At 37.0% G+C, this 13,483-nt stretch overlaps 1 protein-coding gene across 1 annotated transcript in view; it reads left to right on the top strand.

Annotated features, from left to right (window-relative positions):
* The window catches only part of LOC145786818 (b(0,+)-type amino acid transporter 1-like), a 40,018-nt gene extending 26,744 nt beyond the window's left edge, over window positions 1–13,274 (top strand). The window contains exons 3-4 of the mRNA XM_082598558.1: window positions 4,120–4,326; window positions 13,038–13,274. Of these exons, the coding sequence (XP_082454684.1) occupies window positions 4,120–4,326; window positions 13,038–13,274 (444 nt within the window). The remainder of the gene's footprint in view (window positions 1–4,119; window positions 4,327–13,037) is intronic.
* Window positions 13,275–13,483: the final 209 nt, after the last annotated feature.

Below are 13,483 nucleotides of genomic sequence, written 5' to 3'. Positions count from 1 at the left end.
CAGCTCGTCTTTGAATTCCTTTATGAGGATGATGACATTCCAGATAATTTATTGCCATGCCGTATCCGCCAAATATCCGGCTCCGCGAGAAATCCTCTTCTAACACTAAAGCGCTGAGACAAGCGATCCAGCGACACATCAATCCTTTCCTTTTTGCTCCAACTAGAAGTATCCGATGCTAAGTTGGAGATGGTTTGCGCGGCGCTACGTACGCAGGCTGCCTATAGCAAAGTGAGCCGATTTCCCTCAAATGGACAACTCTCCGTTAGTGATTCAATACGGTTTTTAAAAAAGATAAATGGCATGTTGTTCTGTTCAGTTCAGTTGTTTTTTTATTTCTGACCATCATATCAAAAACAATACACGTCAACATAGCAAAGGTCTAGAAAAAGGTAGAAGCGACAAAACGCGAACGTTAAAACGTGCTTGTGACCGAAGTAAGTTATTGAGTTGAGAAATTTGGCACGGTCGCAACACCTTCAGAAAAATTCAAGATATAAAGGGAAAATAAAGAAACAAACTGTTACAAAAAATAAATAAACAACATATACTTAGGCTATAGCTTTATTAGCCCAAATAGCTTTAGCTGATATATTTAAGATTTGTATGGACAGTTGCTATAAAGATCGGCCATGGTGCGTTATCAACAGACAATAGCATGACGATCCAGTCCAAGATATTGATATAAAACAACTGGTTGGAGCACATGGCCACCGCTTCACCGAAAGATGGCGATTAGTCAAAGAGGATGGAAAAACTTTTGCAGACTCTGTAGAACTTCTGTAGACGAAAAACACAAGAACCAGAAAGCCAGTAGGAGTATTTACAACCTTACTATTTTGCTAATAAATCTACACACATTGGCTAATCATTGCTGGGCAAAAAAAAATATTAGTATGTTTGGTGCATGATGTAATACTTAGATGGGATTATTTCAAGGTAGATTTAGCTTGTTCATTTTTGATTTAAAGCCTTTTACAGTTTTACATTCATTTCTTATAGTAGTTGGAAGCTTGTTCCAAACTGTTGGCCCCATGTACCGTATTGATTGTTTGCAAGTGTTAATTCTGCAATATATAGGAATATAAGGAGAGTTACTTCTTGTTGTTAGCCTGTTAGGCTACTTGATTGTTTACACATAATTATATCATTGAATGTTGTGGGAAGTAGCTTTTTTGAATATTCAAACATGAAAGTTGCAATCTCTGTATTTTTCATCTGGTAAATTGATTTTAAATTATTGACTTCCATTACACCTTTTATGCTTTCCCTGGGTCAATGTCAAATACAATACGAAGAAAGTTATTGCTTGTACGTTGCAGCTTTTGCAATGTAGTTTTGTTTTCATGACACCATGTTGAGATACAATATAATATCTGACTGACTGACTCTCAACTAGAGAATGGTAAATGGAGAGAAATGCATGTTTGTTTAGGAAAGGCTTAATTTTTTTTTTGTCACGCAGAGTGTTGATCTTATTTTTTGAAGCAAGATTTCCATATGAGATTTCCATGACAAATGCTCGTTTACAATTATTCCCAGAAACTTTATTGAAGCAACTTGCTCTATGTTGTTTTTTCGAATATTCAAGGGTGGGTTGCATGATAGTCCCTTGCTTCCTTGACTTGAAAATAATAAATGTTTGGTTTTGGTGACATTTAGAGACAATCGATTTGTTGATGGCCATTGATCTATGCATACAAGCTTTTGATTTGCCATATCATACACAGTAGAAACGGTTTTATTTTTATATATAATGGTGGTGTCATCTGCAAACGTAATTGCAGTTCCATGTTGAAGGCAGTTAGGAAAGTCATTTACATAAATCAGAAATAGAAGGAGGCCTAAGATAGACCCTTGTGGGACACCCAAAGATATGTTGTTAACATTAGAAGATAGTGTGCCATTGAAAACCACTCTTTGTTTTCTATTACTCAGGTAACTCATGAACCAATCATAGGCCACGCCTCTTATTCCGAAATGATACAATTTAGCTAGCAATATTTTATGTCAATGGTGTCAAATGCTTTAGATAAATCAAGAAAGATTCCTAATGCAAGATGGTTGTCATTGAGTATACTGGTGATACTTTTTATTAGTATTGAAGCAGCATGGCTTGTGGAATGATTTTTCCTGAAACCAAATTGATTGTTATAGAAAAATTTATGTCTAATCAAAAAAGAGTATAATCTGTTGTACATGATTCTTTCTAATATCTTTGAAAAAACAAGTAGTAGGCTGACTGGTCTGTATAGTTGTTTGAATCTTTGCAGCTACCCTTTTTAAAGATAGGTATCACCTTCCCCAACTTCAATGAATTTATGACTTTTCCACTTGTTAAAGATAAGTTAAATATATGAGTAGCATGCAGCCATGCAGTATATTGTTTGGGGTTAACTTTACAACTATGGATGGTATTTCATCGATGTCACTGCTAGTTTTTGCTGGCATAGCATGAATAATATTATTTATTTCATTCAAAGTAGTTTGATAAATATAAATTGTCTCAGAGCATGGAGAATCAAGCTGTGTTGAAAATATTGTATTTGATTTGGGAATTTTTGTAACGCAAAGGGCAGCAATTGTTGCCGTCATAGGGATGTGCTGACCACCCCTTCTGAAGTCTTCTTTGGTTGAAATTTGAATTTGTTAGTCTTTAAGTTAGTTCTTCAGTTCTTGTTCATTCAATTCTGTCAATTTTGTTAGTTCTTTTAATTCTTTTATTTCGTTATTTAGATACTTTATAGTTCTTTACTTCAGTTGTCCAATGTTCAGATTTTTATTTTTGGTAACAAGAGTAGGAGCTCAATGCTTTCCTACAATCCCTCCTCTTCCTGCCTCAACCATGCTAGCAATCGTTCCTTGTATTTTTATTTATTGCGTATGACTTGATTTAGTGAGTTGGAATAAAAAGCTGAATTTTTGTATACACTTATAATTCTTAACGATTTAACTTAAATCCGAAATCACACATTCCTCTAGCTTGCTTATCCGATACTGAAACCGAACACAAAGGTAAAATGGTGTCCAGAAACAACGGCTCCGGGCACGCGGCAAAAGCGACAATCAGAAGTAAAATGTCTTGGTAGTCAGGCAAGCCACGTCACGTAGAACACAGAAACAACGCAAATTCAACATCAACAAAAATTCATCACAATTTCACCATTATAATCAAGAGGGCAATTGACCCGCCGGAACAGATAAACAGTATCATACTAAATCAGAAAAACCAGTTTATTTATAGAGCTTTCTGTTTGAATAAGACTATACTGAAGAAACTAAAGTTGCGTGGCGAAAACTCCATAAAACACTGACTTTTTGATTTAGAATGATACTGTCTACTTTGTGTCAAATATTTTATCACACCACGCATCCTAACCGGATCATCAGTTAAATCATAAGTAGACTTGATGAAAAATTTAATAACGAAATTTTGTTTTGGAATAACATGGTAGTGTCTACTTTTTAAATTATTTTATCACATTACGCATCTTATTGGATCACTGGCAGTGGCGTAGCCAAGGGGGGGGGGGGGGTTTGGAAGTTACAATTCCCCCCCCTTTGGCACGCATGTGACGTCACGATATTGAGAATGATGCTTTCAGTCGAAAAAAAAATTGCCTAATTTTAAACAACATTGCATTAAAAGAGCAAGTTTTGCCAATACCAAACATCTCAGCCAGGAGTTAGCAACAAGAAAACATAGAGACTTAGCTTTATTTCCGAAAAATGCCGAAGAAAATATGATCTTATCCTTTTGCTATGCCACCGACACCATCATTTTACAGGAATATTTGTAACCATATTTTTGTTGAAAATGCTCTTAGAATGCACCAAATTCAAAGTAATTTTTCAACATTTTCTGGGGGAACTCCCCCCCTTTCAAAATTCCTGGCTACGCTACTGATCACTGGTGAAGGTTTGCTGACTGGCGCCCCTTTGATAACCCTGGATTCCTCTCATGTGTATGAACAACTCGCTGTTCTAGAAAGAAATGTCTACGGCTTTACGCCCTTCTTTGGGATTGTTGAACTGAACTAAGTAACGAAGTTTTGTTTGGGACTTTCATTTATTTAACTATGCTAAATTTTATCTTGTATTGACGCAATTTGGTTTCAGGTTTTCGGAATGATTCACACCCGCCACTTCACGCCTGCTCCGAGTCTAACACTGAACTCGTTGATCAGCGCTATATTCATTTTGATTGGGGACTTCGATAGCTTGATCATTGCGTTTTCATTTTTCATCTGGGTTGTTATTGGCCTCAGTGCGTGCAGTGTTCTGATACTCCGAAGAAAGTTTCCGGATTTGAAAAGACCCTATAAGGTATGCATTAGCAGTGTAGCTTCTCCAGTGAGTACGGCCCAATCACGGGATGATAGATGCATTAATACAACATACTTGATCAGTGTGCAGAAAGGAGCGTTCTTCCTGGCAGACAGCACAAGGCTGAGTGGGCTACTCACTAGAGCAGCGAGCAATTGCAATTCGCCAATCATAACGGTGTAGCCTCCTCGCTACCTATCAACACTATTCAATCAAGTATGTAGCCTCCTCGCTACCTATCAACACTATTCAATCAAGTATGTAGCCTCCTCGCTACCTATCAACACTATTCAATCAAGTATATATTTGTTTCTAAGCAGCCGATTGTATCAAAAGCCGACAACGATAAACACGCGTTTCGTCCATGGGGTTGGGCATCATTTGACTTTCAATCATGGTGCGATACTGATGAACTCAACCTCATAGGCGAAAAATGTGTCTATCGCTGTCAATTCTTGATACAATCGCCTACCGTGAAACATATACTTTATTGAATAGTGTTGATAGGTAGCGAGGAGGCAACACCTTTATACCAAAGGTTATGCCAACACTTCTCCAGCAACAGTTCAACAGCAAATTTCCCCAATCACAATTTCATTTCTTCATTGCAAATCGTCCTTGAGTGGCTTTAAGGTGATTTACATAAAAAAATCTTCGTTCTCTTGAAAGATGGCGTTTACAGCTTACCAGTCTACATCTTTTCCTCCGATATTCCTTCTCTGTGCTTCAAAACTTGTTTAATTACCATTATTTATTTTACAGCGACCTTGAAACTGCCACGTATTAGAGACAAAGTTTCCGCGCTTCTGATCTGTCTAGTAGTTTGGTTGGTCTGTTTGTCACGTGTAAGCATTGTAAAATACTTGTGATAGCGCATACGATCTATTCAAGTTGGGTCAAGCTGCACGACAAACAGGATTGCCAAATTGTTTTTTGTTTGTTTGTTTGTTTATCTTTATCCTGCATTGCGGGAAAGCGGACTTGAGCGCTATGCATCGGTGTACGCCTTCCGACGTACACCTGACCCACGCTTCAGCCGACGGCAATGTCTGTTTCCGGTTGTCTACTTTACTTATGACTTAAATTTGGTACTATCCATTACTCGAAATCGATCACTGGGTAGAGGCAATTATCGTAAAGTTTCTTGCCTAGAGAAACAACAGCAAGTGCGGGTGGCTGGAGTCGAACATGCAGGCTTTCGACTGTGAGCCCAACGCGCTAACCACTCGCCATTGCTACCGAGCACGCACCATTGCTACCGAGCACGCACCATTGCTACCGAGCAAGCACTCACCTTTAGCTTGATAGAAGAACTCATCTAGTGAAGTTATCCAATTTGTATAAACTTTAAATCTAAGAACGTGGTGCTAACGTAATATTGCAGAGTCAGTGCTACATGCTAAAAACTCAGTCTATTGGAAGAAGACGCTTTGCGGTTTGGATTAGACCATCACATTTTGCCGAAAAAAGTTCAAATTGACAGCATAAAAACGAACATGGAACAATTAATTTACTCGGCAAGGAAAGAAAAAGAAATCACGCTTGACGATGAATCTAAGGATGAAATTAAGTTTATGGTTAAACGATTCATGTCTGATGCAAAACGTGCTTGCTCGTCAAAACGAAATCAAATAATACACCGAACTCTGAACACTCTATCAAAAAACAAAGACATCAAGATCTGTAAATTTGATAAAGGAAAAGGGACAGCAATTTTAAACACCTCGGATTACTATCTGAAACTGGACTCTATAGTCAATGATAAATCGAAGTTTGAACGTATTTCAGACAGCGGCAAATCACATCCCATCATTTCAAAAGAAAAGTCAATTGCGTACTACATCCGTAAGTACTTTAAAGACTTCGACAAACAATTGATAACAAAACTGATTCCATCGGGCAGTAACCCCGGTAAATTATACGGCTTGGTAAAAGTGCACAAGGAAGGTAACCCTCTTCGGCCTGTTGTTTCTGTGATAGGCTCTCCGGAATATGAACTGGCAAAATTCCTAGATAGCATGATTAAACCGTACATTCCAAATTCGTATATGCTTAACTCCACAAGTCAATTTTTAGAAAAACTAAAAGATTATTCTCCGTCTTCTGGACAGATGATGGTCAGTTTTGATATTAAATCTCTGTTTACGAACGTACCTTTGAAAGAGACTGTTAACATCATTGCTGACTACATTTATTCGGAAACAAAACCAACTCAATTACCTTTCAAGCGTGACGTATTTGTCAAGTTAATGAATTTAGCTACCGAAGGCATATTTATGTATAAAAACCAATTGTTTAAACAAATTGACGGTGTGGCCATGGGATCTCCATTGGGCTCTACTATTGCTAATTTTTTTCTGGCACATTTGGAAACAAAATTATTTGAAAAACATCTAGCATTTCACCCGAAGTTGTTCTTACGTTACATTGATGACATTTTTGCGGTATTCAATAAAGAAACCTCATGTGAAACCTTTTTAGATATGCTGAACTCTCAACATAAAAACATTAAATTTACAATCGAAAAAGCACGTGAAACCCTTCCTTTTTTGGACGTTGAAATTAAAATTAATGCCACTGGATTTGATACTTGGGTTTGGCGCAAACCAACTCATACTGGTTTGTTTTTGAACTTTGATGCATTATGCCCATTGAAATGGAAGTCTGGTTTGATCTTGTGCCTATTAGCTCGGGCTAAAATGATTTGCTGCAATGATGCTCTTTTTAATATTGAAATACAGAAATTGAAACAAATGTTTTATAATAATGGTTATCCAAAATTGTACTTTGAGAAAATATTGAATCGTTTTATCTCTGAGAATTCCAACCAAAAAGAAAAGGCTGAAAATGAGTTAAATGTGAAGCATTGCTTGTCCATTCCGTTTGTGGGAAAACAATCCAAAACGTTTGCTCGTAAAATCGGACAGTTTATGAAAAATAAATTTGATGTGGACGTTTTTCCTGTTTATAAAACATTTAAAATTAGTTCGTATTTTCAACTAAAGTCCCAGACGCCTTCGTCTCTCTGCTCAAATGTCGTATATTGTTTTACATGTCCGTGTGATTCGGCATTGACGTACATCGGTATGTCCACCAGACATTTGACCACGAGAGTACGGGAGCATCTGAACTTTAGAGACTTAAAGAAAAGTGCCATCAAGGACCATATCATGGATTGTTCTTTTTGCACAGATCAAAAATTCTCTGCTGACTCATTTAAAATTTTACGCAAAGGCAAATCCCAATTTGACACAAAAATTCAGGAAGCGTTGTTAATCAAACGCTACAATCCAAATCTAAACAAACAATTATTTGCCGGTGGCGCCTCCATTCTCCTCAATATTTATTAGTTGTATCACGTACCCCGTGGTGCAAATTCGTTTGTAACTTAGTCATGCAGTTGCCTTTTCTTAATGTAATTTTCGTCTGTCTGTATGTTTTCCACTCCATTGCTTTTAATCGTTGCGTGTTTCTCGGTGCTTTTAGTTAGTTAGTTAGTTAGTTACGGCAGTCACTGTCAAGAAGTGAAATTTATTGTAGTTTATAATTATTTACAGATTCCTGATGAGGACTTAAGTTAAGTCGAAAACGTTTGAATGTTGAACTATTTGTAAATATGTAATATACTGTTGTGATGCTCAACCCTGTGTTATTGTTGTGTCTTGCCTGTCTTTGGTATATATACAAGAAGTGGCGAGATACCAGGCGAGACCTTGATTGGCATCCTTGATACAGTGCACACTGTGCAGGATTGCCATATTGGCGCTTTTGATGCCAAATCCAAAAAATGTGGCCTTTTTAAGCGTTTGGCTATTTTTGATATGCTATTTTTGGCGTTTTTTGGAAGTTTACTTTTAGCATTCTAAAGTGAAGTTTAACCATACCCTGCTGTATCTATTTGCAGTATTCTAGTATAAAAAATTAGGTTTGAAATGGCAACCTCTCTTCTCTAATCCCTGATATGGTAGTTTCCGCTTTTTTGTAAAGGAGGGAGTTAATTTTAATCTCAAATAGCCGTAATTCAATACAACAGTATATAATAAGCGGCCTAGAGAAAAAAAATTGAAAATTTTGTCCAAACTCTTCCCCTCTCTTCTCTAAAAATATCTTTTCGCGTAAAATTGCTTGGTATTGCATTGACTTCACTTTTGTTTATCGCATTTAAAGTTCAAATATTATTTACTACAGTACCAAAACACGTTAATAATGTTGCAAGACTGCCGCAAACAGTTTTTCTGGTCCTGGTGCATCTTAAACCATAGGAAAATGATTATTTGGATTTGTGCGCATGACTACGCGCATGCACAAAAGCGTACCGAAAATACAAATAGTTTGTATTGAAGAAATAGAGACTAGGCCACCACATTAAATTGATCTAAGGGTATTGTACAGCTTTTGCCACACAAGTACGGTTTCTTAAGTAGCCTATACGCATCATTCTCACAAAACTAGAATTTTAAACCTTCTTTGATATGGTCGATATGTAGTCACTGATGAAGCCACACTTACCCGTGTGGCAAACGCTTCACAATGCACTTGAATTGATCAATTTAATGCGGTAGCCTACTTTCTACTTCTTTGACTAGTATCCTATTGATGGCACCTGTAGCGTACCCAGCATGGGGCTAAGGGGGCTCAAGCTTTCCCCAAACCAGCCACCAAAAATGAAGTTTTTGATGTTTTCCATTTATACCTTTTACATGCAGGTTAGATATGAATAAGACACAAGAATCCAACAGGGCTGAGCATTGTAACAATATATTTTACATATGTACAAATAGTTTAACAGTCGAACGTTTTCGGTGTAACTTAAGCCCTCATCAGGTATCTGAAAATATTTATAAAAATGCAATAAATTTCAACTTCTTGAAGGTAAAATTACATTAGGAAAAGGCAACTACATAAATAACTACAAAAAAATTTGCACCACAGGGAACTTGATACATCAAGTAAATATTGAGTAGAATTTGTTTCTCTTATTACTGCAGCTCGAGCTAAAATGATCTAACCTGACACACGTCGTATTGGCTCTCACGCCTGTTCTCAAGAATCAGGCGTTTTCTTATTCTGACATTCACTTTGCTAAAGTTATCGATCTTACTTGGACTGACGAAAAACATGCCTGCTGAAAGTTTGAATTACTTCGAAACCAGGCAGTTAAATTGGCTCTTTTAAGCCAGGTTTGGCTTTCCTAAGTGTATTGGCTTAAGAATTTACGTATGGCTTTTTTACTGTTTATTATAGGGACAGCTCATTATGGGACGAACAACTCAGCTGTTCGTTCCAGCAACACTAGAAGGGTCAATTGCCAATTTCACATTTTTTTACGCCTTTCCAATGGCTTGCTTTCAACTAAAAACCATTAATTACTTTAAAATCAACTCCACTCTTCCTGCAAAATAGTAGATTATTTTGTAAATCAGAAAAAATCGTAACCCTTCTAGATTAGTCGAAAGCGGATGTAGTTGCGCATCCCCATAATCTGAAATCCCTAGTTTGATGGCTTGAGAAAGCGTATTTTTTTTAAGGTTTGGTACTTTGAATAAATGAAGTTGACCTTTTGATGATTTGTTTCGCATCAAGTTGCTTGTGCTTATTTCACTGAGTGGTCGCACATCGCAGCAGTGGTCCACACATTTCCACCCAAGGCGACACAAGGTTATTGGCCACCAAAGCTTCAACTTCTGCGCTCTATTGCTCAACAGTTTACAGCAATAAGTGAACGATAAAAGTTATAAAGTTTTTTTCGGTTTCTGTAATAAAGTTTTTTTAATAAGTGAACGATAAAAGTTATAAAGTTTTTTTCGGTTTCTGTAATAAAGTTTTTTTCTGTTTCTGTTCTTGTTTATGCTTAGTTTTTTGTTTGTTTTTTTTCTCATAACTTACTACTTTTGTAGGGCATGATATTTTTTGATATTTGAATAAAATCATAGCAATTCACTTGACTGTCGCAGCAGTAAACAACTTTATGTTTTCATTTTTTACGGAACTTAAGCTTATCCTATTTTAACGCATATCTTGGTTTCAACGTAATGCCGATGTTTGACATTTGTCACATTAACAACACGGGAAGCAGCTGACTCGATGACTAATATAGTCTTTCGCTGCTTCCTGTCTGTTGTAGATTCTAGTTATGGTGCTATTTTATTTGCATTGTCTATATTTTGTACCGTATACTTTTCTCGCAACAGACAAAATAAAAGGTTTCTCTCTCTCTCTCTCTCTCTGTAACTCAAATTTTTGCCGATTGAAGTCATAAAACAGCAAAATACTATACATTTCTACCCTAATTTTATGCTCTACTTTGAAAACGAATATTGTAGACCTACTAGTAAGCAAGCACACCAAAAATTTTAATTTGATGATTGCAAAATCCAAGTCTATATTTCCAGATGAGCTCACCAAACTTGCATCTACAAAGATGTTTATCTGAGTAGAGGCTGGTCCAGGAGGGCGATCTCCCAACCTAAAACACAAAAAGTAACTTTGTAGGGACACAGAGTGTTTGCAAGGTCGAATAAATGTGTAGACCTAATCATCATTGTGTTTTGTTGAAATCTTGCCACCCAAAGCTACCTGATGGATCTTCCTCTGCATCCGAGAGTCAAACACACCAGCAATCACTGTAAAATTGTAGGGTATCTCAATCGTTTCAAAACATCAGTGCGCTTTCATTTTGTAAAATGCTGGTGAAATAGAATTGCAATTGGGAAAAAGTTAAACACGTTACTGAGCATTGTGAGTCAACACTTGAAAGGGCTGCCTAAAAACTTTAACCATAAATTTGTAGGACATCAAGATCCACGGCACGAAAACTTTTGAATGAACAATCTATTCATCGATGTCATTACATGCGACATTCATTTCCATCAGGCTGATTGAACTATGCTGTAATCTCCTGAAAGCGAATGTTCGTGTCTAACTTTCGAAACAATCAAATTGATGGTGATTGTTTCTACCAGCTACTTGGTAGGCCTAAATGTTTTTCATCTCTAGTTTCAATTAAAACAAGGCAAAAACGTGGATGGAATGACGAAGCAGAGCCACGTATTTCTGAAACTTCTTTGATGCCTGGTTGCGTTGAATCCATTGCATCTTCTTGTGTATGCAGTATCAAAGTCTTGTGTATGCAGTGGCCTATATCTAGGATTATCCCGATAACAACATGCTCAACTAAGTAGCTCACGTCGGCTTCTCCAATTGTGCTTACAGCATATTGTTCAAATCTAAATAGATATCTACTATAAATCATCTTTTCCATCGACGAACAACGGCAAATCTGGCCGTCTAACTTGTGTTTTAGTAACACTTCCATCATTATCGTTTACAGTCGTAGATCGCTAACGATTTAAAAACAACGTTTAACCACAATGTTAGCAAACGGCTAACAGTCTGCTGAAATTTTCTGAACCAAGTTGTTTTTGTTTTTCAAGGCCTGGTGTTGTTAAAACTCAAATTGTCACCTGAGGAAGACAATAATAAATACGTTGAAATATTATTTTTTGAAAAGTTCATTCAGACAGTTATAAAAAGCTGGTAAAATCTGGAAAAGTTTTCAGAATGTAACAAATCAGGTTACATCTTTAGGTGGTCATGGCCTATATAAGGCTATATTAAAATCTTGCATTACGACCAATTTGGTTTGAAATACATATTTGTCCTTTTGGCTACGATTTTTTGTTGCCAGTCCGCAAACATTTTTAAATTTTTTTGGCAGTCTCTAGAGTGAAAAGGTTGGCCATCGCTGCCCAAGGCGATTGCTTAGTTCGCCGAAAAGACAGCGATGACCACAGCAGAGTCGTCGGTTCCGCGGTTTTGGTTGTTTCAGAGTTGAGGAAAATTTTCAGAAAGTAAAAATGAGTAGTAGTCCGATACACTTTTAAATAAATTTGCCATTAAATCAGCAACGTTGGAATTTATGTTTAAATCAATTATGTTTTTATGTCATCATCAATAGGAAGCCTGAGAAATGATCAAGATCTAGAGTCGCTTCTGATATTCCATTGTCTGCAGTGATATCTATGTAACCTAACAAAATACTTAAACCTGCATATTGCTTTGTTGTATGAGAATGACATTACATAACACATTACTACACTTGTACAAAACAAGATTATCAGATATTTTTGGCCCTCGACCACTTCGGCAATATCAAACCTGGCCCTCCGGGAAAAAGCTTGAATACCCTTGCTGAGGAACAATACGTCATCAGACTTCAAAAGAGTAGATCAAAAGTCACATTTTAGTATGGCCTACTATTTACACTTGCTTGAATTTATTAACTTGTTTTATTTCTTTGGTATTCATACATTTAATTAAATAAACTGTCCTCCATAACATACCACGAATTTTCGTCTGCTCCTTCTAGAATAGAGTAAAGGTCTCATATGCACTGATTGAGCTTTGAGAAATGAGAAGATAAGGTTTTAATTATATTCAGCCAGGGTGGCCCAGTTTTTTTCTCTTGGCCGCCTTTCCTTCAGCAATTATGCCTACACGATTTACTACACCCAGTGTGGGGTGAGCGGTGTATCAACAACCAGCGCCAAGAGTCGAACCAGGTTTGCAAAATTGGAAAGCCAACGCTTTGTCCGCTGCGCCATCTCACCATCTGGAATAGATGCCACTTATGTTGTAAAATGCAGAAAATTTTTTACAGTTTTCCAATAAAAGTCTTACTCATGCTAAGATTATTTTTGTTGTTTTTTCAGGTTCCAATCATCTGCCCCGTCTTCACTATCATCTCGTGCGTTTATTTTATTGTGACTCCTTTTCTCCAAAACCCAAGCCCCTACTACTTTGTTGCTATTGGTGTACACGTGGTGGTGCTGTTGTGCTACTATGTATTCATTTCGAAAAAACTAGACATTCCTGGAATGGCAAAGTTTAGCATCTTCTTACAAAAGTTGATGGAAATTGCTGAAACAGAAGGGATCGAGGATATATAGAAGAGTTACAAACAAATTAAAGTTGCAAACAATGTGGTAGAGACATGTATATTGTATAGTCCTAGACAGCGGCACTCGCACCATGTTTATTGTGGGCCGCAGTATCGTTTATTTTTGATTTCAGAGTAAGCATAATGCAGTCCCATATCTTCTTTTATTTTGGTTACCAGCGTCTGATTTTGTAGTGTGGTCGCCGCAGTTAACGCTTT

This window comes from Aplidium turbinatum, chromosome 17 (genome assembly GCF_918807975.1).
Source record: "Aplidium turbinatum chromosome 17, kaAplTurb1.1, whole genome shotgun sequence".
In the NCBI taxonomy this organism is placed as follows: domain Eukaryota; kingdom Metazoa; phylum Chordata; class Ascidiacea; order Aplousobranchia; family Polyclinidae; genus Aplidium; species Aplidium turbinatum.
Note: the sequence above shows the minus strand (reverse complement) of the source record. Positions and strands in the feature narration are given on the sequence as shown.